Source organism: Vulpes vulpes, chromosome 13, assembly GCF_048418805.1.
Source record: "Vulpes vulpes isolate BD-2025 chromosome 13, VulVul3, whole genome shotgun sequence".
In the NCBI taxonomy this organism is placed as follows: Eukaryota; Metazoa; Chordata; class Mammalia; order Carnivora; family Canidae; genus Vulpes; species Vulpes vulpes.
The window spans coordinates 95,575,336-95,601,253 of NC_132792.1; the positions used below are offsets into that span (position 1 = coordinate 95,575,336).

General features: G+C 41.6%; 2 protein-coding genes across 7 annotated transcripts in view; both read right to left on the bottom strand.

Annotated features, from left to right (window-relative positions):
• Positions 1-7,865, bottom strand: part of NPC1 (NPC intracellular cholesterol transporter 1) — a 53,066-nt gene extending 45,201 nt beyond the window's left edge. The window contains exon 1 of the mRNA XM_026006527.2: positions 7,541-7,865. Coding sequence (XP_025862312.1) covers positions 7,541-7,597 — 57 coding nt within the window. The 5' untranslated portion in view covers positions 7,598-7,865. The remainder of the gene's footprint in view (positions 1-7,540) is intronic.
• Positions 7,866-21,667: 13,802 nt separating this feature from the next.
• The window catches only part of ANKRD29 (ankyrin repeat domain 29), a 60,418-nt gene continuing 56,167 nt past the window's right edge, over positions 21,668-25,918 (bottom strand). For all 6 annotated transcript variants that reach the window (XM_072735097.1, XM_072735098.1, XM_072735099.1 and 3 more), the window contains one exon: positions 21,668-24,258. In XM_072735097.1, coding sequence (XP_072591198.1) covers positions 24,175-24,258 — 84 coding nt within the window. In that variant the 3' untranslated portion in view covers positions 21,668-24,174. The remainder of the gene's footprint in view (positions 24,259-25,918) is intronic.

Here is a 25,918-nt window from a genome sequence, read left to right on the forward strand (position 1 = left end):
TCCCTCTCAAATCCTCCAACGGCACACTTGCACCAGAAACAGGTTTGGGTGGAATGTAAAAAACAAAACAAATGCGAAACAGATTTTTTCTTTTCCCCCCTAAGTTTTCTTGCCAAAGCGAATATTCTAAAGACTGAAAATAAGAGGCATAAGTCCAAGCAAAGAAAAATTTATTGGGCCACAGTTGATTATCATCACCCAGAAAGCAATGCAATTCCGGTTTCAACTAGCTTCTGAATCCTTCCATCCTATCCCTACACCTAAACCCATGGAGATCCAATGATCTGATGACTCAGAAAAGAGAGTCCTGGCCCTATTGGAAATGGTAAAATACAGTTCTTGCCCTCAAGGAGCCTACAACCTGCTACTTCAATTCAAGCAATACTTTGCTCTTTCCATGTGCACTGTGAGAAGTAGGCATAGATGTTAACCTGATCTTCCAGAGGAGGAGACAGAGGCTCCAGGGGATCACTGGCCTACCCAAGATCACTCTTGGTGAGAGGAAGAGCCCAGACCCACACCCAGGTAAAAGCTGCTGCAGCAGTATAAACACTGACTTAGAGCCTCAGAGAGAAGGCATTTTAGTTGGGGAATAGGATAACAAATGCCCTGGATGATGTAGCATTTGAACTGGGCCTTGGAAGACAGGCAGAGTTTTGATAGCAAGTAGTTTATTTGGCTGCAGAGCTTATGCCTTTGACAGAGCTGTGGGTGACAGGGCAGAAAGGGGTGCCCACGATCAGAGATGGCCTAACCCTGGCTTCTGCAGTAGATACTGTGTCATCCTTAAAACACCCTGAAAAGACTCCCTTTTGGGAGGAGGGGAGGGTGGGGAAGGGTTACCCAGGAAAAGAGAGATCATACTGTCTTCAGACCAGAGGGATTCTTTGTTCTGGGTAACATGACAAACACTGAAGCAATACAAAGACCTATTCAGCAAGTCGTTTTCTTTCTGCCCACTCGCTAAAATAAAAACCTCATTTTCCCTTGATTACTTATGTTAATTAGATATCCCAGCATCAATCAAGGAGTAGGAGAGACTGGGAAAGATTAACCATCTGAAATTGGGGCGAATATGGGTTTTCTTCAGTGCTCTCTGGTCAGAAGATTAAACCGTTGTCGATCTCTTCAGGAAAAACCATTTTAATGGTTTATTTTCTACCTAGGCCTCACTATGTTTCAAGTTCTCAAGAAAAAGCTTGCAAAAATTACAGACAGGGGAGAGAGATATATATGATTTCTCAAAACCACACACATTATTTGGATGACCACAGGGTTTAAGATTTTTATTTATTTATTAATGAGAGACACCCAGAGAGCGAGAGAGAGCGCGGCAGAGAGAGAAGCAGGCTCCATGCAGGGAGCCTGATGCAGGACCTGATCCTGGGTCTCCAGGATCACGCCCTGGGCCAAAGGCGGCGCTAAACTGCTGAGCTACCCGGGCTGCCCAACCACAGGGTTTAAAAGCCGTGCAGTCTAGTGTTATTTCATCATCTGTAAAAACTAAGAATTAAGAAAGGCAAAAATCCCCTCAAAATGTCTATCAGACCTTACCAAGGACAACTATGTCTGCTAATTCTGTGACAGAACTTCCTGAGTGCTCACACTGAACCCAGACAAGGTGCTATCACTGGTTAAGAATTCTAAAAGCAAACCTCTCTCCTTACCCCCCTAGTCTGTTCAGGGATATTGGTAGCTTCTGGCCACAGAGGAAGCTAATTTGTAAAATAAAGGAATATTTCCAGTTAAGATTTACAGACCCTCCAAGGCATTTTGCAAGAGACTCATGATGAACTTCTGACCTGTCTTAAAGTCCTAGGAGGAAAAGCACTCAGCCATCCGTCTTGATATTACCTTGAGGTAAAAGGATTTCAGAGGTAAGTTAAAGTCACTTACCAATGTGAAGCCTGCCTACTAGATCCTGACCTAAAACTCCAGGAAAACTGAATAGCCGTATTTTCTTTAAGGCACAGAATTGCTACTGTTTCTTGAGTTTTTTACTACAGTGATATGATCTCTCTATGTATCATGTTCCCTAATAACCCCAATAATCCTACAAGCTATTGTCTTCAAAAAACAAAACAAAACCCTAATGCTTGAGAGAGCAACGTCCCCAAAGCAAGAGCTAGTGATAGTCCATCCACTGACCCCATTCCAAACCACCTCCCTGCCCTTCTCTGCCTCCTCTCCAACCAGGCACCAGAGATACGCTCTTCCACAAGCCCACACATCTAGGGATCCCCTCCACATACACAAAGGAGGGAGCCACAGCTCTTCTCTTGGTTCTTGGACCCTTACTGGGTCAGCAAAACCTACCTGCTTCTGAGAACTACCCAGAAATTTAAGGAGGGGGTTTTTCCTAATCCAGGGAAGCTCCTGAATCTGCTTTTCCCTGTGATTTACTACCTCCTTGTTACTGATACGTAGATGAGTGGGCACAAGGGCACAGGGTTCCCAGAGTTCCACTCTAACATCCTCATCTGGTTTAATCAACACTATATCCTTAGACTTTCTCCCTTCTCCCCCTACCCCTGCCTTCTGCTCAGGTTGTGATCCTGGGATACAGTCCTGCATCAGGCTCCCTGCAAGGAGTCTGTTTCTCCCTCTGCCTAGGTCTCTGCCTCTCTGTGTCTCTCATGAATAAATGAACAAAATCTTTAAAAATAAAATAGAACACTGCCGACGCAGTAATAGCAGTGAATGCAGCTGAGAGTTTGTGAATTTTCTCTGTTCAAAGAACCAGTTCCTAATTTCACTGAACCTTTCTCATCTTTTTAGTTTCTAATTCATTTATTTCTGCTCTGATCTTTATTAATCCCTTCTTTCTACTAATTTGGGGCTTTCCCCCCTAGGTCCTTTAGGTATAAAGTTGCAGTTGAGAATTTTCTTCTGTATTGAAGTAGGCCTGTATCACTATGAACTTTGCTCTAAAAACCCCTTTTGCTGTATTCCACGGATCATGGTAGGTCATATTTCTGTTTTAATTTGTCTCTAGATATTTTTAAATTTCTCCTTTGATTTTCTTCAATGACCCACTGATTGATCAGTAGCATGCTGTTTAATCTCCTTTTTGTGGGTTTTCCTATTTTCTTTTCGTAATTAATTTTTAGTTCCATACTAATGTGGTCGGAAAAGATGCTTGATATGGATTTCAACCTTCTTGAATTTATTGAGGCTTGTTTTGTGACCCAATGTGTGATTTATTCTGTAGAACATTCCATGTACACTTGAGAAGTAAATTGTGCTGCTTTTAGAGGGTGCGTGCTCTGTCTATATCCATTAAGTCCACCTGGTCTACTGTGTCATTTAAGACTCATGTTTCCCTGTTGACTTTTTTGTCTATTCATTGATGAAAGTGAGCTATTAAAACCTCTTACTACTGTTTTATTGCTTTCAATTTCTCCCTTTAGGTCTGTAAATATTTGTGTTATATATTTTGGTGCTCCAATGTTGGGTGCATCTATCATTATAAATGTTACATCTTCTTGCTGGATCTACCTCTTTACCATTATGTAATGAATGCTCTTGTGTTTTATTACAGTCTTTGTTTTAATGTCTATTTTGTCTGACATGAGTATAGTTACTTCAGTATTCTTTCAATTTCCATTTGTATGGAATATTTTCTCCCATCCCTTCCTCAGTCTGTGACTAGGAAAAAAAAGAGAGGGCTCAAAATCAGAAATAAAAGAGAAGTTACAACTAATATCACATAAACATAAAGGATCGTTAAGAGACTACTATGAACAATTACAAACCAACAAACTGAACAACTTAGAAGAAATGGGTAAATTCCTGGAAACACAGTCTCACAAGACTGAATGACAAAAAAATAGGAAATCTGAATGGACTGATTACTAGTAAGGAGAATGAAACAGAAATAAAAAATCTCAAAACAAACGTTCCAGGACCAGACAGCTTCACTGGCAAATTCCACCAAACATTAAAAGATTTAATACATACACTCAAAGTCTTCCAAAAATTGAAGAGGAGGAAAAGCTTTCAAACACATTTTATGAGGCCAGTGTTACTCTTATACCAAAACCAGACCAGGGCACTATTAAAAAAACAACAACCAACAGTCCAATATCCTTGATGAACACAGATGCAAAAATCCTCAACAAAATATTAGCACACCAAATCCAATAACATTTTAAAAAGATCATAAAACATGACTAGGTGAGATTTATTCTATGGATTCAAGGATGGTTCAACATCTGTAGATCTATTAGTGTGATATATCACATCAACAAGATGATAGGTAAGTAAGAACAGGATGCCTATTCTTGTCACTTTTGCTCAACATAACATTGGAAGTCCTAGTCATGGCAATTAGATAAAATAAATAAAAGGCATCCAAATCAGAAAGGAAAAAGTAAAACTCCCACTATTTGCAGATGACATGATACATGAATTCAGTAAATTGTAGGATATAAAATCAGTACGGAGAAATCTGTGGCATGTCTATACACTAACAATGAAACATCATAAAGAGAAATGAAGAAAACAATACCATTTACAATTACCTCAAAAAGAATAAAATATCTAGGAATAAATTTAACGAAGGAGGTGGAAATCATAAGACACTGATGAGGGGATCCCTGGGTGGCTCAGCGGTTTGGCGTTTGCCTTGGGCCCAGGGCGTGATCCTGGAGACCCGGGATCGGGTCCCGCATCAGGCTCCCTGCATGGAGCCTGCTTCTCCCTCTGCCTGTGTCTCTGCCTCTCTCTCTCTCTCTCTCTCTCTCTCGGTCTCTCTCTGTGTCTCTCATGAATAAATCATAAAATAAAATCTTTAAAAAAAAAATAAGACACTGATGAAAGAAGCTGAAGAAGACACAAAGGAATGGAAAAATAATCTGTGCTCATGAATTGGAAGAATATTATTAAAATATCTATACTACTGAAAGCAATCTACAGATTCAATGAAATACCTATCAAAATTCCATTGGCATTCCTGTCCTTTACAGAACAGGAACAAATAATTGTAAAATTTATATGGAGCCAGAAAAGATACTGAAAAGCCAAAGCAATCTTAAAGAACAACGCTGGAGATCTCACACTCCCTCATTTCATACTATGTTACAAATCTATAGTAATCAAAATAGCACGGTATTGGTATAAGACACAAAGATCAATGGAACAGAACTGAGAGCCCAGAAATGAACCCACACAGGTAAGGACAATTAATCTACAACAAATGAGCCAAGCATGTACAATAGAGAAAGGATAGTCTTGTCAATAACTTGGTGTTGGGAAAACTGGACAACCACATACAAAAGTATGAAACTGGACCACTATCTTACACAATTCACAAAAATGATCTCAAAATGGATTAAAGACTTGAATGGAAGACTGGAAACCATAAAATTCCTAGACGAAAACATAGGCGGTAATCTGCTGGACATCAGTCTTAGTGATGTCTTTGGGGATCTGACTCCAAAAACAAGAGAGACAAAAAGAAAGCTAAAGAGGAGGGACTAGGGCAGCCCCGGTGGCGCAGCGGTTTAGTGCCGCCTGCAGCCCGGGGCGTGATCCTGGAGACCCTGGATCGAGTCCCACGTCAGGCTCTCTCTGCATGGTGCCTGCTTCTCCCTCTGCCTGTGTCTCTGCCTCTCTCTCTATCTCTGCGTCTCTATGAATAAATAAATAAAATATTTTAAAAAAAAATAAAGAGGAGGGACTACACCAAACCAAAAAGTATCTGCACAGCAAAGGAAACTATCAACAAAATGAAAAGGCAACCTACTGAATGGGAGAACATATTTGCAAGCCATATACCTGATAAAGAGTTAATATTCAAGATATAGAAAGAACTCCTACAACTCAACACCAACAAAAACCCAATTAAAAAATGGGCAGACGATCTGAACAGACATTTCCGCAAAGACATACAGGTGGCACATAAGACATACAACAGCCACATGAAAAGACACTCAAGATCACTATTAGGGAAATGCAAATAAAAATCACAACGAGGTATCACCTCACCTGTTACAATGGATGTTATCAAAGAGACAAGAAATGACAAGTGTTGGTGAGGATGTGGAGAAAGGGAAACCCTTGTACGCTGTTGGTGGGATTGTAAATTGCTACAACCATTGTGGAAAACACTATGTGGTTCCTCAAAGAATTAAGAATAGAAATACCGGGGTAGCCTAGGTGGCTCAGTGGTTTAGCACCGCCATCAGCACAGGGCATGATCCTGGAGTCCCGGGATCCAGTCCCACATCAGTCTCCCTGCATGGAGCCTGCTTCTCCCTCTGCCTGTGTCCCTGCCTCTCTCTCTCTCTCTCTCATGAATAAATAAATAAAATATATATAAAAAAAAAAGAAGAACAGAAATACCATATGACCCAGCCATTCTACCTCTGATTATTTACCCGAAGAAAATGAAAACACCAATGCGAAAAGATACATGCACCCCCTACATTCACAACAGCATTATTCACAACAATCAAAATATGTAAACAACCTAGATGTCCACTGACAGATGAATAAGATATGATATGTAATGGAATACTACTCAGCCATAAAAAAGAATGAAATCCTGCCATTTGCCACATGGATGGACCTTGAGGAGATCATGCTAAGCAAAATACGTCAGATGGAGAAAGACAAATACCCAGTGACTTCACTGATACATGGAATCTAACAAACCAAGCCAAGCCAAACCAAAGCAAACCAAACCAAACCAAACTCACAGATACAGATAACAGACTAGCTGTTACCAGAGGCGAAGGAGGTTGGGGATTGGGGAAAATGGGTGAAGGGTCAACTGTATGGTGATGAGTAACAGACTCGTGGTGATCACTCTGCAGTGTAAACAGATGTTAAATTATAAAGCTGTGCACCTGAAACTTATGTAATAACAACAACAACAATAATAAATAGCAGTGAGGCATTCATGTCCTAGGAAAAACTAATCCAGGGAGTGAGGCCACTGAGTTCCAGGCCCCATTCTGTAGCTACCTCATATGGTGACAAGGGGAAACTCAACCATCCTCTGCTGGGCCTCAGTTTCTAAAGATGTAAAAGAGAGTTAAGAATAAGTTAACTTGCACTCCCGAGAAGACCAAGCTTAGTCACTTAGGACTGTTTCAATCTGGTGTTTGACGATTTGTCTCCTTTCTTTACCTCCCCTCCCACCTCGTCTTCAGGGGAGAAGGGGACATAAAGTGGTCGAGTACCCTAAAGGAATTCATAGAGTTCGTAGACCTATAGCAGGATTTTTTTAAAGCCGGTTAAATAAATAAGTCCCCACCCACCCACCCACTTTCGTCCTTGCCTCTGATTCCACATCCTAAACCCAGAAATTAGGTGACCACAGCTGAAAGGAGCTCAGAGGAGGTCAAACAAGCTGCTCCCAGTTGCCACCTCTTCCAGACGACAGGGAAGAGTCCACCGGATCGGGGCTGGGGGGGCGCCAGGGGCTCCACCGCGGGACCAACTTCCCCAGGACCGGCTGGACCCGCGCCCGCCCCGCCCCGCGGCCCCGCCGGGCGCCCCCCGCAGCCCCCACGGGTCGCGGGCGCCCGCTCACCTGCGCGGGGCAGAGCAGCAGCAGGAGGAGGCCGACGGCTGGGCGGCGGGCGGTCATGCTGCGGCGGAGCCGGACTGCGGACAGCCGACAGCGGACAGCGGACAGCGGACAGCGGCGGGGCTCGGCTCGGCTCGGCTCGGCTCGGCTCGTTCCGCGTCGGCGCCGCGGCGTGGCTCAGGATCCCGGGCCCACCGAGGGAGGGCACAGACGCCGGCGGCCGGCGGCCCGCGCAGGTCAGGAAAGAGGAAGGCGGCGTCGGCTCCGCCCCTTTCTGGGCGGGGCCTCTGCCGGGCCGCCCGGCACCCGTTCTGGGGCGGGGCCTGCCGGGGAGGGGGCGGGGCCTGCCGGGGAGGGGGCGGGGCCTGCCGGGGAGGGGGCGGGGCCGGCCTGGCCAGCGCGGTCTGGGCCGGGGGTCCTCCGCGGTCCCCGCCGTGCTTTTCGGGCTCCTGCAGCCCTGGGGGTGCGACGTGGCTTAGGGATCCCAGACCCGGGCAGCCGAACATCTGGGATCCGGCCAAGGAGGATATTTTTGGAGTTGTGTGGTTTCGATGTTTTATCTCTTACCCCCCCCCCCCCTTTCTGTTTTCTTGGTTGGGGACGGCGGTTTTAGCAAATGGGAGCGTTTGGAGACTTTTCCCAATTTCGATCCCACTGCTCAGCGGAATGTGTATTTCGGCCCCCATGAGCACACTGGAACAAATTCTCCGCACCAGACTCAGCCAGCAAAAAAAAAAAAAAAATCCGTGCCCGGGCTTCAGCCACGCCGGGGGCGGTGCCGCGCGGTGGCCTGACCGTGTTGTGATGCGGCAGCGCGAGGGGCGGAGCGCGGCTGTGTTAGATGCTCCCGAGCCAACCAATCTCCGCTGGGCGGCCGCTCAGCCCACGTCCCGAAAAGGGCTAGAACTACGCCACCTGCTGGCTGAGCTGCGCGGAGCGTGGCTTTGGACCGGTTCGCGGGAGAGGACCTCCCCTCCAGCCCTCCAGCCCTCCAGCCCTCCAGCCCTCCAGCCCCCCTCCCCGCCTCCCCGCCTCCCGCAAGGCTGACCCAGAAGTGGGACCAGAATCCATTTTTAATTCCTAGGTGAAGTCAGGTATAACAAAGAAAAAGAAGCGTCTTCATTTTGAGCCTTACACTTGTTACCTTTTTTTTGCTCTTGCAATTATTTTTATTATATGCATTTCTAGTTAACATTTCCTCTGAGATTTCAGTTATTGAAACCGCTCGAAAGCATCAGTCACTATCATTTTAAGTCAAGAAAAAAGTCAGTAAGGATCTCTTTTCCCAATGTGGAAGCCAATTTACAATGAAAAGACCAAATATCTATCTGTAGCAATGATCAAACCCAGTCCTAGGCAGGACCACGATGCGGGTGATATTCCTAGCGCCGCTTACAAAGGTCTGCTTTGGTTACAGTCTTGCCTGCCCACTCCCTCAGCCCTGGGATGTCCATCTGGCCGACTGGGCGTTGAAGCTATAGGGATTTCCTCCAGACCTTCAGTCCTAGATCTTACATGAGGGCCTGCTGTGTGCGAGATCTCCCACCCCTGGTGATTGATTTGAGATTCATTTGAGTGTGCGTTAGTTCCTTAGTTCTGCAGGGACTCAAACCTTTGTCACTGAACCAGCAGTATTGGGCATCACAGGGAGTTTGTTAGAACTGCAAATTGGAGATTCCATCCTAGACCCACCTAATGAGAAACTCGGATGAGCCAGCTCTTTGGGTTTTAATAAGCCCTTCAAGTGGTTCCAATGCACACTCAAATTCTAAACTGATTAGTTACCTTTCTAATTTTAGCAAAGTCCTAATGGAAAAAAGAAAAAAAAGAGCCTTTATTAAATAATTAACTTGAGTAAAGTAAATATGAGACATTTCTGGGATGGGCAGAAATTTTGGTGTCCCACAAATGATGTCCACTATTCACGAAAATAATAACAAAAAGACATGTGGCCTTTTTTTTCTGGTTTTTTTTTTTTTTTTTTTTTGAACGACTTCAACAATACCCAAAGGCCTGGGAAATATTTTAAAAATAAACTGTCATATTTCTAAGAGAAATGTGGGGGGTTTTGCTGATAACAAAGTAATTTATGCTGATAGTAGAAACTTTGAAAATACACAAAAGTTTAGGGACAGAAAAAAAATCATTTATAATTCCATCATGGCGTGGCCTGTGATCCTGGAGACCCAGGATGGAGTCCCACATCGGGCTCCCTGCATGGAGCCTGCTTGTCCCTCTGCCTGTGTCTCTGTCTCTCTCTCTCTGAATAAATAAATAAATAAATAAATAAATAAATAATCTTTAAAAAAAATTCCATCATGGGTAATCAGCCACACTGTGGTGTATTTTTTCTATGAAAATTGTTTTGGGCACCTGGTGGCTCAGTGGTTGAAGGTCTGACTTTGGCTCAGGTGGTGATCCCAGGGTTATGGGATTGAATCCCACATTAGGCTCCCCACAGGGAGCCTGCTTCTCCCTCTGCCTATGTCTCTGCCTCTCTCTCTCTGTGACTCTCATGAATGAATAAATAAAATCTTAAAAGAAACAGAAAATTGTTTTGGGACTCCTGGGTGCCTCAGCGGTTGAGCATCTGCCTTCAGCTCAGGATGTGATACCAGAGTCCTGGGATGGAGTCCCACATCAGGCTCATTGCAAGGAGCCTGCTCCTCCCTCTGCCTGTGTCTCTGCTTCTCTCTCTGTGTCTCTCATGAATAAATAAACAAAATCTCAAAAAAAAAAAATGTTTTAACATGGTTGAGATCCCAAGAGAGACTTTTTGTTTGTTTAGGTGATGTTTAATACCACCATCATTATAAACCATTGAACATTGACTGCATAATAATAAAGGAGAAAATAAAAAAAAATAAAATAAAGGAGAAAATAAGAGGGAAATATTAGACACACATCTTTATAAATATGCAGAAACATCTTTGGAAGACTGCATTTGAAAGCATATATGAATATAATACATGGAGTTTTAAAATAAGTAGGACATACTGTACACAGTTTGAAGCTTGCTTTTTTTATTTTTTCTATTTAGCAATATGCTTTTCCACCTCACTACTTTTACTAGCTCTGTAGGATTTCATTATGTATATATAACATTTCTGAAGCCAGAGTGATGGAGGCCAGTCTCAGAGTAATATGTAAGTTAGTAAAATATAGTTCATCAACCAGCAATATTTCAAAATAACTCAAGTCTCAAATTACATTTCTGGTATATATGAATAAGGGTTTGTATAGTTCCAGTAATAGTGCAAAAATCTACTTTTTCTTCCATATGGTTCTTCACATTCCTAAGCTTGTCTGGATTCCACAAGGCATTGAATTTTTCTATGTCCTCTGCTTTACTCATGATACTGTATCACAAAAGTCTAAAAGCTATTGAATATTTACTATAGGGAGGGAGATGGGAAAGTTGACCCAAAACAAAATTCTCTTTACCTAACAGTTGGAAGAGGAAGTCTAGAAATACTCATATTTATTTATTTTTATTTTTTTAAATACTCATATTTAATAGTTTTGATTCATTACATAATCAATATCCTTTTGGACATTTGGTTGATCACTTTGGTTACTGCAATAATACTACTGCAATAATGCAATGAACATCCTTGTGCCTCAGTCCTTGCAATTATGTACATATAGAACTGTTGGAGAAACATCATTGGCTCAAAGGAAATGTACATTTTAATTTTCATTCTGGCTAAATTGCCCTCAAAAGAGATTGCAATTTACTCCTTTTGCTAGCAACCTATGGAAGTGCCTGATTCCCACCTCCTTAGCAATACTTTACTTTGCCATTCTTATAGGTGAAAAATGGCATCTGTGATTTTACTAATTTCATTTCTTTTTAAAAAGGCTTTATTTTTTTTAAAGGCTTTATTTATTTGAGACAGAGAAAGAGATAAAGAGAGAGTGCATGAGTGAAGGGGGAGGGGTAGAGGGAGAGAGAGAGACTCCTCACTGAGCAGGGAGCCCAATGTGGGGCTTTATCCCAATTTCTGGAGATCATTACCTGAGTGGAAGGAAGATGCTTAACTAACTGAGCCACCCAGGCACATGTACTCATTTTATTTCTTATTTTTAAAAATTGTGATGCTTGGATTTGTATTTTATTAATTATAAGAGAGATTATAAAAGATATTAATTATAAGTGAGATTAAGAATCTTCTTATATTTATAATGATTTATTTCTTTTTTCTGTGTTTATTTTTTATTTCCTTTTTCATTCTGACTTGTAAAAGCTCTCTATTTTTTTAAAAAAGATTTTATTATTTATTCATGAGAAACACAGAGGGAGAGAGGCAGAGATACAGGTAGAGGGAGAAGCAGGCTCCCTGAGGGGAGCACGATATGGGATTCCATCAAGGGACCCTGCGATCACCACCCGAACCAAAGGCAGATGCTCAACCGCTGAGCCACCCAGACATCCAAAAGCTCTCTATTTATTAAGAAAATTAACCTATTTGTCTAGCATATATGTGGCAGGTACTTTTACTAATTTACTAGTTTGTAGGATCATAAAAAATTATTCCACATTTTCCTCTAGAGTTTTAATGATTCCAAGGAAATCATGATCTGGAATTATTTTGGTGCAAGGAGTGATGTAAGGATCCAGTTCCCCTCCACCCCACAAAGCCTAGATAATTACAGGGATACCTGCTCTTGTTAAAGTTATCGTTGGTTTTTGTGTTGCCAAATCTAATTAATGATAACCCCTTTGCTGTCATCTCACTTGACCTCTTAGTGTATTCAGCCCAGATGATCACACTATCCTCCATAAAACATGTTCTTTAACCTCTTGTGGGTTACCTCATTGACTAAGCATTGACTGTACCTCATCTTCTAGACTCGAGATGCATTTTGAGCAGTATATTCATGTTAATAAAATTTTATTACACCAAAATACCTTTGAATCCTTCCAGTATAGAAACTTTTTTTTTTCCTGCTGGCTTGGAAACTTCAAAGTAGGCTGTGATACAAGTGGGCAAAGAATAAGAATGACTAACAATGGCACAGATTGTGAACTTGCCTGGTTTCGAATTTAAAGGCTGAAGTCCAATAATAGGAAATGAAGACAGAGCTGAGCATTTGGGGTACAAGGATGCAACTGACTTCACCTGGTGATGTCTGAGCCGATTGCTGATGGATCCAGTCTTTCTTTGCTTACTTTTTTCACTTTTCCCTTTGTATTAGCTCAGGCTGCCAGAACAAAATGCTATAGACTGGGTGGCTTAAACAACAGGAATTTATAGCTCACAGTTTTGGAGACTGAGAAGTAGAAGTTCAAGGTGCTGGCCAGTTAGGTTTCTGATGGGACCTCTCGGCTTGTAGACAGCGGCCTTCTGACAAAGTGCTCATATGGGTCTTTCCTTGGTACGTGTGTCTGGAGAGAGAGAAATCTCTCTCTTCCTCTTTGTATAAAGGCATCAATCCTTTTGGATTAAAGCCACACCCTATGACCCCGTTTAGCCTAATGACCTTCTAAAAGCCCTGTCTCTAAATGTGGTTACACTGGGGATTAGGGCTTCAATGGATGGATCTGGAGAGGCACAATTCAGCCTATAGCATCCTTCCTTTTGCTCAGGGCTGCATTATGACTTTTGTGGGCCTACGCACCTTTGCTTTTGGGTGTCACTTCCTCCTTCCACAACAACCACTTAAAAGTAACATTTTACAACTGCATTGGCAGAAAGACAAATGTAATACAGGCTGGCTTCATTATTACATATTCATTATTATTACATTCTTATATTTCTTCTAATTTTAAAAGAAATATAAATTAAAACATTTAATGTGAACTTAAATGTATGTATCAGGGGCTCTAGGCACTGTGTCCGCTGGGCCTACTGGAGAAGTGCCTGTTTTTGCTGCTAATGTCATAGAACGCCCTATAGCATTCACAGACATTGTAAGTTTTACTGATGGACTGCCTGAAAAAAAAAGGGGGGGGTCCAGGACCAGTGGCTAGAACTAGTGCTAAAAGAAACATCAGGCTATGCTTTGCCATGTTCTACTGATCACACAGACCAGTCCTTATATAGTGCAGGAGGAGAACTACATAAGCACAAGAATACGAGAGGAGGAGAGCATAGGAGGTCTTCTTGGGGGCTGGTTGCCCCAGATGCATGTAGCTACCACCCAAGGGAAGGCTCTGGAAAATTTTTAGCAGTGCAAAGCTATCCTTGGGCCTTATCCCAGTCCATATCATCCCCCTCCTCCAACCATGAGGTAGCCACAATTCTGACATCTCTCACTATCAATTGGTTTTGCCAGTTCTTGAACTTTATGTAAATGGAGTCATACCCTCTGTGTCTGGTTTCTTTCACTTGACATTGTCAGATGTGTGGGTATGAGACTCATCCATATTGCTCAGAGCACTAATTCACCCTTTTTATTGCTGAATAGTATTCCATGGTATTAAAAATACCATGGCAGACATTTGGGTTGTTTCAAGTTTAAGCTGTTATAAATAAACTTGCTATGAATTTATCTTCTGTTTGAAATGTGCACTCAGTTCTTTTGGATTCTGCAATAGACTTTCAAAACTCCATACTTAAGCAAGCCAAATTTTATAGACATCCTTATTTAAAACAGCTGACAGCTATAACTCATGACTTTGGTGCCAGTGGTTATGGCTGACTCAGAAAGGGGAGATTGTGGGTCAGACTTATGGTAAAACATTCCCCCTAGTAAGGATGGTTGAGTTGCTGATCAATCTAGCCGTGGGTTGCGTGTGACTTCAACTTGGAGAGGATGCTATCAATGTGGGAATAACTTGAAACTTGGCTGTCAGTGCCTCACACAGGCATTCCCTTCTCTGTAGGACTCAGTCACAGGACACAATTTCCTTTGCTTGAGGTGTATTGGGTCTAATTTTGCCTAAAATAGAGAGTCCAACTCCTATAAACTGAAAACTTTCTTTGTATGGCTATTCTTAAAAGTTCAACTAAGGGAAGTGTGAGCAATAGCAGCATTTCCTTTGTTAAAAATCAGAGCGTGAAATCCTAGTGAAGGGAAAACAGAAGACACCAGAGTGGGGAGGAGGAACTCTTTCTGTTCATGGAGATGAATCTGACAAGGCATCTAAGAACTGAAGATCTTTAATTAGCTTCCTTTAATTGGTAAAATATGACTTCACTCACATTTTAAAGTCATCTTGAAGTATTGCTAAAAATAAGGGTGAGGGCACCAGGAAAAGATTCTAAGACTTTCTAGATCCACGAATGCATCAGTGATGTCTCTGAGGGGTGAGTATAGTTGAAGAGTCTGGAGAAACACTTCTCCTTGTCGTGGTTTATCTCACTGTTTGGTATGGTTAGCAGACTAAAGATACAAGCTGAGCTATCAGCCAGTGAAATGTGAAATAAACTATTCTGATTTTTTCTAGAGAGCATATAACTTGTTTTTTGCCTGTTGTTCTCCGTACTTTGAAGCATAGGTAAATACAAGAGCCTGAGATGATGCTGGACAATGGAATGAGAAATCCTGATATTATTAGCTCTGTTCACAGTGGAGAACCACCTGATTCTAATGCATGGTTTTTAGCATCTTGTCACAGTGAAATAACACTCACCAAACCAACTGACCAGCAGAGACAAATGTAGTTTCTCTTATTTTTCCAGGAAGTTCACAAACATTAACTCAGAGGCCCATTGGCACTGCACCTCACAGATCTTGCATCTCTATAGCATGACACAAAGTGCAGGAACACCCACATTTAATTGTGCTTTGCAGATACTACTTTTTTCTGTATTTTGTTTTTTACAAATTGAAGGTCTGTGGCAACCCTGCATCAAGCAAGTCTATTGGCACAATTTTTCCAACAGCATTTGCTCACTTTCTGTTTCTGTGCCACAATTTTGTAATGCTTGCATTATTTCAAACATTTTCATTATTATTCTGTTTGTTTGGTTCTTTTTTTAAAGATTTTATTTATTTATTCATGGGAGACACAGAGGGAGAGAGAGGCAGAGACACAGGCAGAGGGAGAAGCAGGCTCCATACAGGGAGCCCGATGCGGGACTCAATCCCGGGACCCCAGGATCATGCCCTGGGCTGAAAGCAGGTGTTAAACCGCTGAGCCACCTAGGGATCCCCCCCACCTATTATTCTGTTTGTTATGGTGATCTGCAGTCAGTGATCTTTGTCACTTGTGTGGGGGCACCAGGGACTGTTCTCATATGGGACAGTGAACCTACCTGATGGATGTCTTGTGTGTTCTGACACACACCTACACACCCACCATTCTCTCATCCCACCTTGCTGCTGAGACACAATATTGAAATTAGGCCAATCAATAATCCTATAGTTGCCTCTTAGTGGTCAAGTGAAAGAAAATGTCACACATCTGTCACTTTAAACTAGAAATGATTAGCTAGAAATGATTACACTCAGTGAGGAAAGGATGTTAAAAACTGAGACAGGCTGAAAGTGAGGCCTCTTGTGCCAGTTAGCCAAGTTGTAAATGCAAAGGAAAAGTTTTTGAAGGAAATTAAAAGTGCTAACCTACTGAACACATGAATGATAAGAAAGTGAAACAGCCTATTGCTGAGACAGAGAAAGTCTGAGTGGTCTAGACAGATGATCAAATCAGCCACAACATCCCTTAAGCTGAAGTCTAATCCAGAGCAAGGCCCTGGCTCTCTTCAATTCTGTGAAGGCTGAGAGAGGTGAGGAAGCTGCAGGAGAAAAGTCTGAAGCTGGCAGAGGGTGGTTCATGAGGTTTAAGGAAAGAAGCCGTCTCCATAACATCAAAGTGCAAAATGAAGCAGCAAGTGCTGACAGAGAAGCTGCAGCCAGTGATCCAGAAGATGTAGGTAAAATCATTAATAAAGGTGGCTACACTAAACAACAGATTTTCAATATAGACGAAACAGCCTTCTGTTGGAAGAAAATGCCATCTAGACTTTCACAGCTAGAGAGAAGTCAATGCCTGGCTTCAAAGCTCCAGAGGACAGGCTGGCTCTCTTGTTAGGGGCTAATGCAGCTGGTGATTTTAGGTTGAAGCCACTGCTCCTTTGCCATCTGAAAATCCTAGGGCCCCTAAGAATTATACTAAATCCACTCTGTGCTCTATAAATGGAACAACAAAGCCTGGGATGATAGCACATGTGTTTAGGACATGGTTTACTGGATATTTTAAAGCCACTGTTGAGACCTACTGCTGAGAAGAAAAGATTCCTTTCAAAATATTACTGCTCGTTGACAATGCACCTGATAACCCAAGAGCTCTGATGGACTATGAGTTTGTCACTGACATGACCTCTGAGGCCCTGAACTCAGGAAACTCCTAAAAGCTTCTAACTATCAATTTCATCTTTTAGAAACTAGCCAACAAATTGCTGGAACAGGAAAAGAAACATTTGAGTAGATCCCAGGACTATCCCTGCTCAGATGAATCAGAAAGTGCCTGCAAAGCTACCTCAGCTCTGTCATCTTATTATAATGTTAAAATCTCCTCTGAATGTTTCTCCTGAGCCCTCATAGAATGGGCCCGCTCACCCCTGTTTGGAGGGTCATCCCACATGATTTCCTTGATTGTACAAATAAAGATGACTTAGTGAGGGAGCTAACTCACCAAGGAGGGGATGTACATCGGTTCAGTAATAAGATGAATGTGATTTTCATGTCTACTAACACAACATCCATTCTGCAGCCCAGGGATCAAGGAGCAACTATGACTTTTAAGTCCTATTATTTAAGAAATACATTTCATAGCTGCCATAGATAGTGATTCCTCAGATGGAGCTGGGCAAAGTATATTGAAAAACCTCTGGAAAGAATTCACAACTATAAATGCCATTAAGAACATTTAAGATTCTTGGGATGGGGTCAAAATATTAACAGTAACAGGCTTCTGGAAGAAGTTGATTCCAAAGTGATGGATGACTTGGAGGGGTCCAGACTTCAGTGGAGGAAGTCCCTGCAGATGTGGTGGAAAAAGCAAGAGAACTAGAATTAGGAGAGGAGCCTGAGGATGTGACTGAATGGCTGCAAGTTCATGATAAAACTTGACCGGATGAGGAGTTCCTTTTTATGGATGAACACAATGTGGTTTCTTGAGAAGGAATCTACTCCTGGTGAAGATGCTGTGGAGATTGTTGAAATGACAAGAAAGTATTTAGGATGTTACATAAATGTAGTTGATCGAGCAGCAGCAGGGCTTGAGAGGATCGACTCTAATTTTGAAAGAAGTTCTGTGGGCAAAATGTGGTCAAACAGCACTGCATGCTATAGAGAAATCATTTGTGAAAGAAAGAGTCATTCAGTGCAGCAAACTTCATTGTTGTCTTACTTTAAGATATTGCCACAGACACCCCAACCTTCAGCAACCACCACATGAATCAGCCGACAAGAACATGGAGGCAAGACCCTCCCCAGCAAAAAGATTATGACTTGCTGAAAGCTCAGAGGATGGTTAGCCTTTTTTATGGTTAGCGACAAAGTTGTGGGTTTTTTTTTTTAAAGATTTTATTTATTTATTCATGAGAGACACAGAGAGAGAGAGAGAGAGAGGCAGAGACACAGGCAGAGGGAGAAGCAGGCTCCATGCAGGGAGCCTGACGTGGGACTCGATCCCAGGTCTCCAGGATCACGCCCTGGGCGGAAGGCAGCGCCAAACCGCTGAGCCACCCAGGGATCCCCAACAAAGTGTTTTTTTTTTTTTTTAATTTATTTATGATAGTCACAGAGAGAGAGAGAGAGAGAGGCAGAGACACAGGCAGAGGGAGAAGCAGGCTCCATGCACCGGGAGCCCGATGTGGGATTCGATCCCGGGTCTCCAGGATCGCGCCCTGGGCCAAAGGCAGGCGCCAAACCGCTGAGCCACCCAGGGATCCCCAACAAAGTGTTTTTTAATTAAGACATGTACATTGTTTTTTAAGATGTAATGCTATCGCACACTTCATAGACCACCATATAGTGTAAACATAGCTTTTATATGCATTGGGAAACAGAAAAATCCGTGTGACTGACTTTATTGTGATATTCACTTTATTGCCGCCGTCTGGAACTGGACCTAATCTCTGAGTATGCCTGTACTTTCTTTCTCGGTGACAAAGCAGAGGCAATGCTTCCTGATAGATGCCAGCAGTTCCCAGAAAGTGTTAGGATCCGCTTCACAAATACAATTCTACTAATCACAACTAGAATCATTTCCAGACGACCATTTATTTTAACATTAGCTCCAGGTCCTGACCAGTCAGATTCCTTATACTTTCCAACTCAGGGCTAGAGCTCTTTGATGACTCAACAAGCTCACCAAGGGCAAAGCTGTGAAGCAAAAGTAGTCTGGAATTTGTCAGCCCTTGCTACTTGGTCACACTTCATGGGGTTTGTTGCCCACCCCCCTTGCCTCCCTTGACTTCCTCCTCCCTTGATGTGTGTTTCACTCCTGCTCCTGTCCATTTCATCTTGTCTCTTTGGCTGAATTCACTTTGTCCTTCAAAATCGTGTCTCAGTTTTTTCCCCTCTCGCCAGAGTCTTCCTGGGGACGTCATTCATCCTATGACTTTCACCATCACTTCTTTTTTTTTTTTTTTTTTTTTTTTTCATTTTTTTTTTTTTCACCATCACTTCTATACATATGATGCCTGAAACGGTAATAACAGTCTTGTCCTAAACATCAAGCTGCTGCTTCCAACTGCCTCCTGGAGTCTAGTTCACACATTATTTAGACTGAACCTGTTCAAATGCTCTCTCCCTGTCCCCACCCCAATTCCGCTTCCCTCTTTCTAACACAATTATTGTCACTATCCACCATGTAAACCTTGGTTGTGGAAAAGAATTAACATAGGAGACCTGAGACTGCTGACATTAAAAAGTTTTGTTTCTGAGATTGATCATTGGCTGGCATCTGAGGACTTGGCTACTAAACCATTCTCTACACTGATCTGAAGCCTTCCCTAAATGACAAGGGCTCACTGTGCCTAAACTATTTGTATACAACGATGTGGTTTATGCTGAATGTCTCATTTCCTTCTAAAAGTCTGGCATTTTGGTAAACATTAGGCAGAGGGTACCTATCTGACCAGCTCCCACTTCAAAGCCTGGATGAGGGGACCCCTGGGTGGCTCAGCAGTTTAGCGCCTGCCTTTGGCCCAGGGCGCAATCCTGGAGTCCTGGGATCGAGTCCCACGTCGGGCTCCTGGCCTGGAGCCTGCTTCTCCCTCCTCCTGTGTCTCTCTCTCTCTCTCTCTCTCTCTATGTCTATCATAAATAAATGAATAAATAAATCTTTAAAAAAAAAAGCCTACAGTTGTCAATGTTGCCACATCTCGTTGCAGAAGGAATTTGAGCTCATCCTGTGCAAATCTGCTGAAAGAAGACTCTTGGAAGCTTGCATCTGGTTTCCACCATCTTTACTCCATTTCTCTTTCCCTTTGCTAATTTTGCTGTATATCCTTTTGCTCTCAGCCATGGAAATGACCAGGTGATGACCTTTGCAAGTCTTTCTAGCAAATCACTCAATCTGGGGGAGGCCCTAAAGTCCCCTGACACATCTCAGTATAATCCTAACCCTCTTTTCCTTGCCCTCTATGTTCAATTAATCACCAATTATCATTAGCTCTACCTCTAAATTTTAAATTTTTTTAAATTAAAAAATTATTTATCCATTTATTTTAAAGATTTTATTTATTTATTCATGAGAGACACAAAGAGAGAGGCAGAGACAGAGACAGAGGGAGAAGCAGGCTCCATGTAGGAAGCCAGCTGTGGGACTCCAACCCGGGTCTCTGAGATCATGCCCTGAGCCAAAGGCAGATGCTCAACTGCTGAGCCACCCAGGCATCCCAATTTTTTTATTTTTAAAGTCATCTCTACAACCCAACATGGGACTCAAACTCAACCCGGAGATCAAGAGTTGCATGCTCTACTGACTGATCCAGCCAGGTGCCCCTCTACCTCTAAATATTTTTAAAAATATGTCCTGTGTTCACTACCCTCATTGCCTTGAGGTTACAACTGTGACTCCATCTGGGCATTACTCTCCCTGCTTTCCTCCACTATAAAAAGCAAAACTCCAAGAGATGCATTTCTGGGATGCCAAGTAGCCTGGCATTTGGGGGTGTTCTTGTCCTCAGACTAGGTGTCTTCATGAGAGAGAATGATGAAACAAAGCTTTTTTGTGGTTGCAGAGGGTGGGTACAGCAGAGGAGGAAGCCAGAATGGCCATGGACTTCTCCAGATAGCTGATGTTATCACTACAAATGTTTGCAGTTGTGCAACACCATCAGCTATTTCAGACAAAAAAAGCCACTGCATGGGACTGAAGAGCCAGCAGCATCACAGGCAATAAAAATAGAAATTAAGACACACACAGATCAATATATGAGGTGATGGATGTGTTAATTAGATGGGGGGAATTCCTCCACAATGTCTACGGATGTCAAATCATCACAGTGTACAATTAAAAGTTTCTACTTTTTCTTTCTTTCTTTCTTTCTTTCTTTCTTTCTTTTCTTTCTTTCTTTCTTTCTTTCTTTCTTCTTTCTTTCTTTCTTCTTTCTTTCTTCCTTCTTTTTCTTTCTTTTCTTTCTTTCTTTCTTTCTTTCTTTTCTTCTTTCTTTCTTTTTCTTTTTCTTTCTTTCTCTTTCTTCTTTCTCTTTCTTTCCTTTCTTTTTTTTCTTTTTTTCTTTCTTCTTTCTTTCTTTCTTTCTTTCTTTCTTTCTTTCTTTTTCTCTTTCTTCTTTCTTTTTTTTTAAGATTTTATTTACTTATTCACAAGAGACAGAGAGAGAGAGAGGCAGAGACACAGACAGAGGGAGAAGCAGGCTTCATGCAGGGAGCCCGATGTGGGACTCGATCCCAGGACCCCAGGGTCAGGCCCTGGGCCAAAGGCAGGCGTTAAACTGCTGAACCACCCAGGGATCCCTGAAAAGTTTCTACTTTCAGTATCTTTGGTGGCTATCCCAGGAATTTTGATCTGAATGAAAAACCTTATCGGATTGTTACAAAAACTCTCCACAGTTGAAATCCTATAACTTAAAGATCTACTCAGGATCCCAAACATCAATATACTTATCAACAAAGTTGAATTATTCACTCTAAAATTCCATGCTATTAAAAATCTCAGAGAAATAACCTCTGATCAAAAAACAAACAAGAAAAAGCAGCAAAGGCAAGTTGGGTAGTACATTAACTTTATTTTGAATTATAACATGGAATATATCATCAAACAAATGGATGTAATGAAAACTTTTATAGTTCAATTAACAAATGATTTGCATAGGAATTGCTAGTTCTGTCTTAGGATGCAGAGCTCACTGAATTTGAATTAGATTAACATAAAATAAGTATCATAAAAAAATAAAAACCATCCACCTGTGTGCAAAACAAATGCAATTTTATTTCAAATAACGGACTTTTTGTTTATTCTTTGGTGAGTGGTTAACATATTCATCTTTCCTACTATGGATAATGTCATAAGCTCATCTAGATCAAATGTGATCGTTCTAAGCTAGAGACCTCTTACCTATAGCAGGGAAGCCTATATTAAGTATTGTTAAAGCTATTGGATTCATTTTTATGGCCCTAATATTGATCAAGAACATTAACTACTTAAAACAATAGGCCAAGGCCAATATATCTTACCGAAAACATTATGTTTGTGATTTCATCCCATTTTATCTTTTGGAACTCTGTTATCAGTGTCCATAATACTGTTTTGATTTATATCAGTGATGAGCATTCAGTTTTGGCCTTAGGGCTAACAAAGGGGGGAAAACACAAAGCATTTAAGGCCACACTACTTTCCTCTTCAAAGTGAACACAGCTTTATGAAATTTCCACAGAGGAAAGTGTATTTGTACTACTTTGCTAAGTAAAAGAAAGTCAGTGAGGAAACCTGCACTGCTTTTTAGCTACTAAAAGTTTATATCCAGGGGTTTTAGTGATATAGACAGAACTTTCTAAGTTTTAAAAAAAAATTATTGGAGAGAGAGGAGAGAGAGGAAGAGTGAGGGAGAAGCAGACTCTCTGCTGAGCAGAGTCCGATGTAATGTGGGACTTGATCCCAGGACCCCAAGATCATGACCTGAGCCACCCAGGTGCCCCAGAGCTTTCTAAATTTTATCCTGAAATGAGATTGCAGACTTGTTGCATAGCTAGTCAGGCTATAGACATCTCTGGCAGCTCTGTGGGTTGCTCATTACTCCCTTGGTTTGTGATATTGATTAAAATAAGCTGATTTTTGTTGATTATTTTATTGATCATAAAAAACTTTAAGAGAATATCTTCTAATTTCAAAAATTATATTCCATCATTTATTGACTTCAAGATACTGCTTCTAGCACTACTGCAAGTTGGTTAGAAAAAAACTTTGGGGATTGCATTTCCTTCCATCTTAACATGTCTTTACATAGAACATTAGCTGGAAAACAGAACAAAACATGAAAAGAAAACCAAAGATGTATTTAAATAACAGAAATGCCATCAGCATTTATTATGGTAAATTAGAAAGATCGTCTAATTTTTGTGTGTGCAATTAGGCACTGACTGAGGCATTTAGACACCATTGAGTATAAGTGCATTGAACATAAATTTTGACTCTCCTCCAAGGAATAATTCAATAAAACTCAGGTTTCTTTCTTGGAGTCAGTCAGCTCAAGAACATGCATAGATGAACATTTGTTAAATACAATAACAGTCTTTATTATTTATACTCCTGCAATAGAATAGCAACATATTGTACTTGGAGATGTCACATTTCACCCAAGGACCTCAAAATCACTATGACAGCAACTGGTGCTGGAAGCTCAGGGTTGCACAGACTATTATGTCTATTTAGTTATGGCATGGGAAGCAGATTCCCAACAATAGAACCAAAATAAAAGTTTCAAGAGACAAGCCTAAGTTTCTTGTGGTTTGTAATTTTCTGAGTTTCCAAATTTGCCACTCGTATCCTATCAGACCTACAATATTGATTCTAGGTAAAAATGATTTTTCTTTTTTTTTACCTGTTCAGAATAAGATGAGGATTACCTCGCAAATAAACAATTTGTCTTTTTTATACTTCAACAGTCTATCTTTGAAAAAATAACATGGTGTAATGTCAGAAATATCTCTCTAATGTCAATTTATGCATCAATTCAGAATAAACACGCTTATGATCTCTGGGTAGAAGAAAACACCTTATGCTAGGATGACATACATCTACATGTAAAATATGAGGGAGCTATATCTCTTAGCACACTGACATGTAATGCAAAAGCAGAAGTGCTTTGATTCACTGAAGAGCAGCCTTTCAGTCTTTTAAAGGCTTTTGTCATCTTGCTTTAACCTCTTCGAGGGGTTAACTCTTAGAGTTTAACTGAGAGACCCAACTTAGTGGAGTTTAAGATGAGTTTCTGTGGACTCCACAACCTGCCAAGGCCCCATAGCAGTGGAGTCACAGGCCAGCGTAAGAAACCACAGGCCAGCGTAAGAAACTCAGGGTAGTGAGGGCAAGGGGTCCCCGAGCCTTTCTGTTCTTGCCTCGGGCCATGTAGCCCAGCTCCTCCCTGGTCAGGGACTCAGGGTGGGCCTTCTGAGCATTTCCTTTCTTAAAGGAATTTCCAACACTATTTGTAAAGCAATTTCTTTTTGGACAATGTGGTTAGGGTTTCTATCTTTCAGCCGAATATGGAACTAAGTTAGCTCTCTCTGGGTCCTTCTTTACTTCGGAGGAGACGTAGGATCCGTTCATTTTTGGTTAGTTCTGCTGGAAGTTCATTGGCCTGAAAGAAGATAAGACAGGTGTTGGTGAATTCCCACTGCTGGGATTGTTTTAGGGACTCCAAAGAGGGGCCCCTGACCCAAATTTGCTCTCTGCTGGTGAAAAACCCCACTGGATTCACTGTTGTTTAAGTTAAAGGTCACCTTTAATAATATAAATATCATCTGTTATTTTTTTATCTCCTTGTCTATTTCTCTCTCTAAGCCATATCCTTAGTACCCTGTAATCTTCTGGAGGTCAGGGGCCATGTATTATTAATCACTGTATCCTCATTTCCAGCACAATGCCTGGTGCATCTGTACGTGCTCAATAAATACTGGCAATGTTAAATTTGACACTTTATATTTAATTCATTTATTATATGGGGCAGTCTGTCTGCTAGGGACGTAAGACTCAGGACAAGCATGTGCTGATGAGAAAACAGAGTCAGGAAATATTCAGAGAATAAGAAATATCTATCTGGTCGAGAGCAGCTTCAGTGGCCACCACTTCCCACCTGAACCTATAGTTTCACTGAATGTTCTTTCTTATCAACATGCTGCTGGGAAACATTCTTTTATTTTTTATTTTTTTATGAGAGAGAGAGAGAGAGAGACAGAGACACAGGCAGAGAGAAAAGCAGGCTCCATGCAGGAAGCCTGAGGTGGGACTCGATCCCGGGTCTCCAGGATCAGGCCCTGGGCCGAAGGCGGCGCTAAACCGCTGAGCCACCCGGGCTGCCCTGGGAAACATTCTTGATGCATTTATTTCATGAGTGTGTCCTTACCCTGTGTGATTGACGTTATGGGGCAGTGGTTCTCAAACTTTCTGGCCTCAGAACATTTTTACACTCTTAAAAATTATTGAGTATCCCAATGAGCTTTTGCTTTTAACTTCTTAGAAATGAAAATAAGAACACTTAAAAATACTTTAATTCATTAAAAATCATAAATGCACTACAGGGTAATTAATATAAGTAACATTTATGAAAAATAAACTTAAAAAAAAATGTGAAAAACAACCAAATTTCCAGAAACAAAAATGTTAGGTCAAGAGTAGCATTGTTTGGGCAGCCCTGGTGGCTCAGCGGTTTAACGCCACCTTCAGCCCAGGTCGTGATCCTGGGGACCTGGGATGGAGTCCCATGTCAGGCTCCCTGCATGGGGCCTGTTTCTCCCTCTGCCTGTGTCTCTGCCTCTCTCTCTCTCTCTCTCTCTCTGTGTGTGTGTCTCTCATGAATGAATAAATAAATAAAATCTAAAAAAAAAAAGAGTAGCATTGTTTAAGAGATTTGAATATTTCTTGAATATGTAGCTTAATCAAAGACATTTGGATTTTCATATCTGCTTCTGTATCCAACCTATTCTTTATTTTTATTTTTTTATTTTTATTTTTTTTATTTATGATAGTCACAGAGAGAGAGAGAGAGAGAGGCAGAGACACAGGCGGAGGGAGAAGCAGGCTCCATGCACCGGGAGCCTGATGTGGGATTCGATCCCGGGTCTCCAGGATCGCGCCCTGGGCCAAAGGCAGGCGCCAAACTGCTGCGCCACCCAGGGATCCCCTTTTTTATTTTTATTTTTATTTTTTATTTTTTAATTTATTTTTAATTTTTTTTATTTTTTTACAACCTATTCTGATACGTTGTTTTGGTTAAAGCATGAAGAAGGGGCATCTGGGTG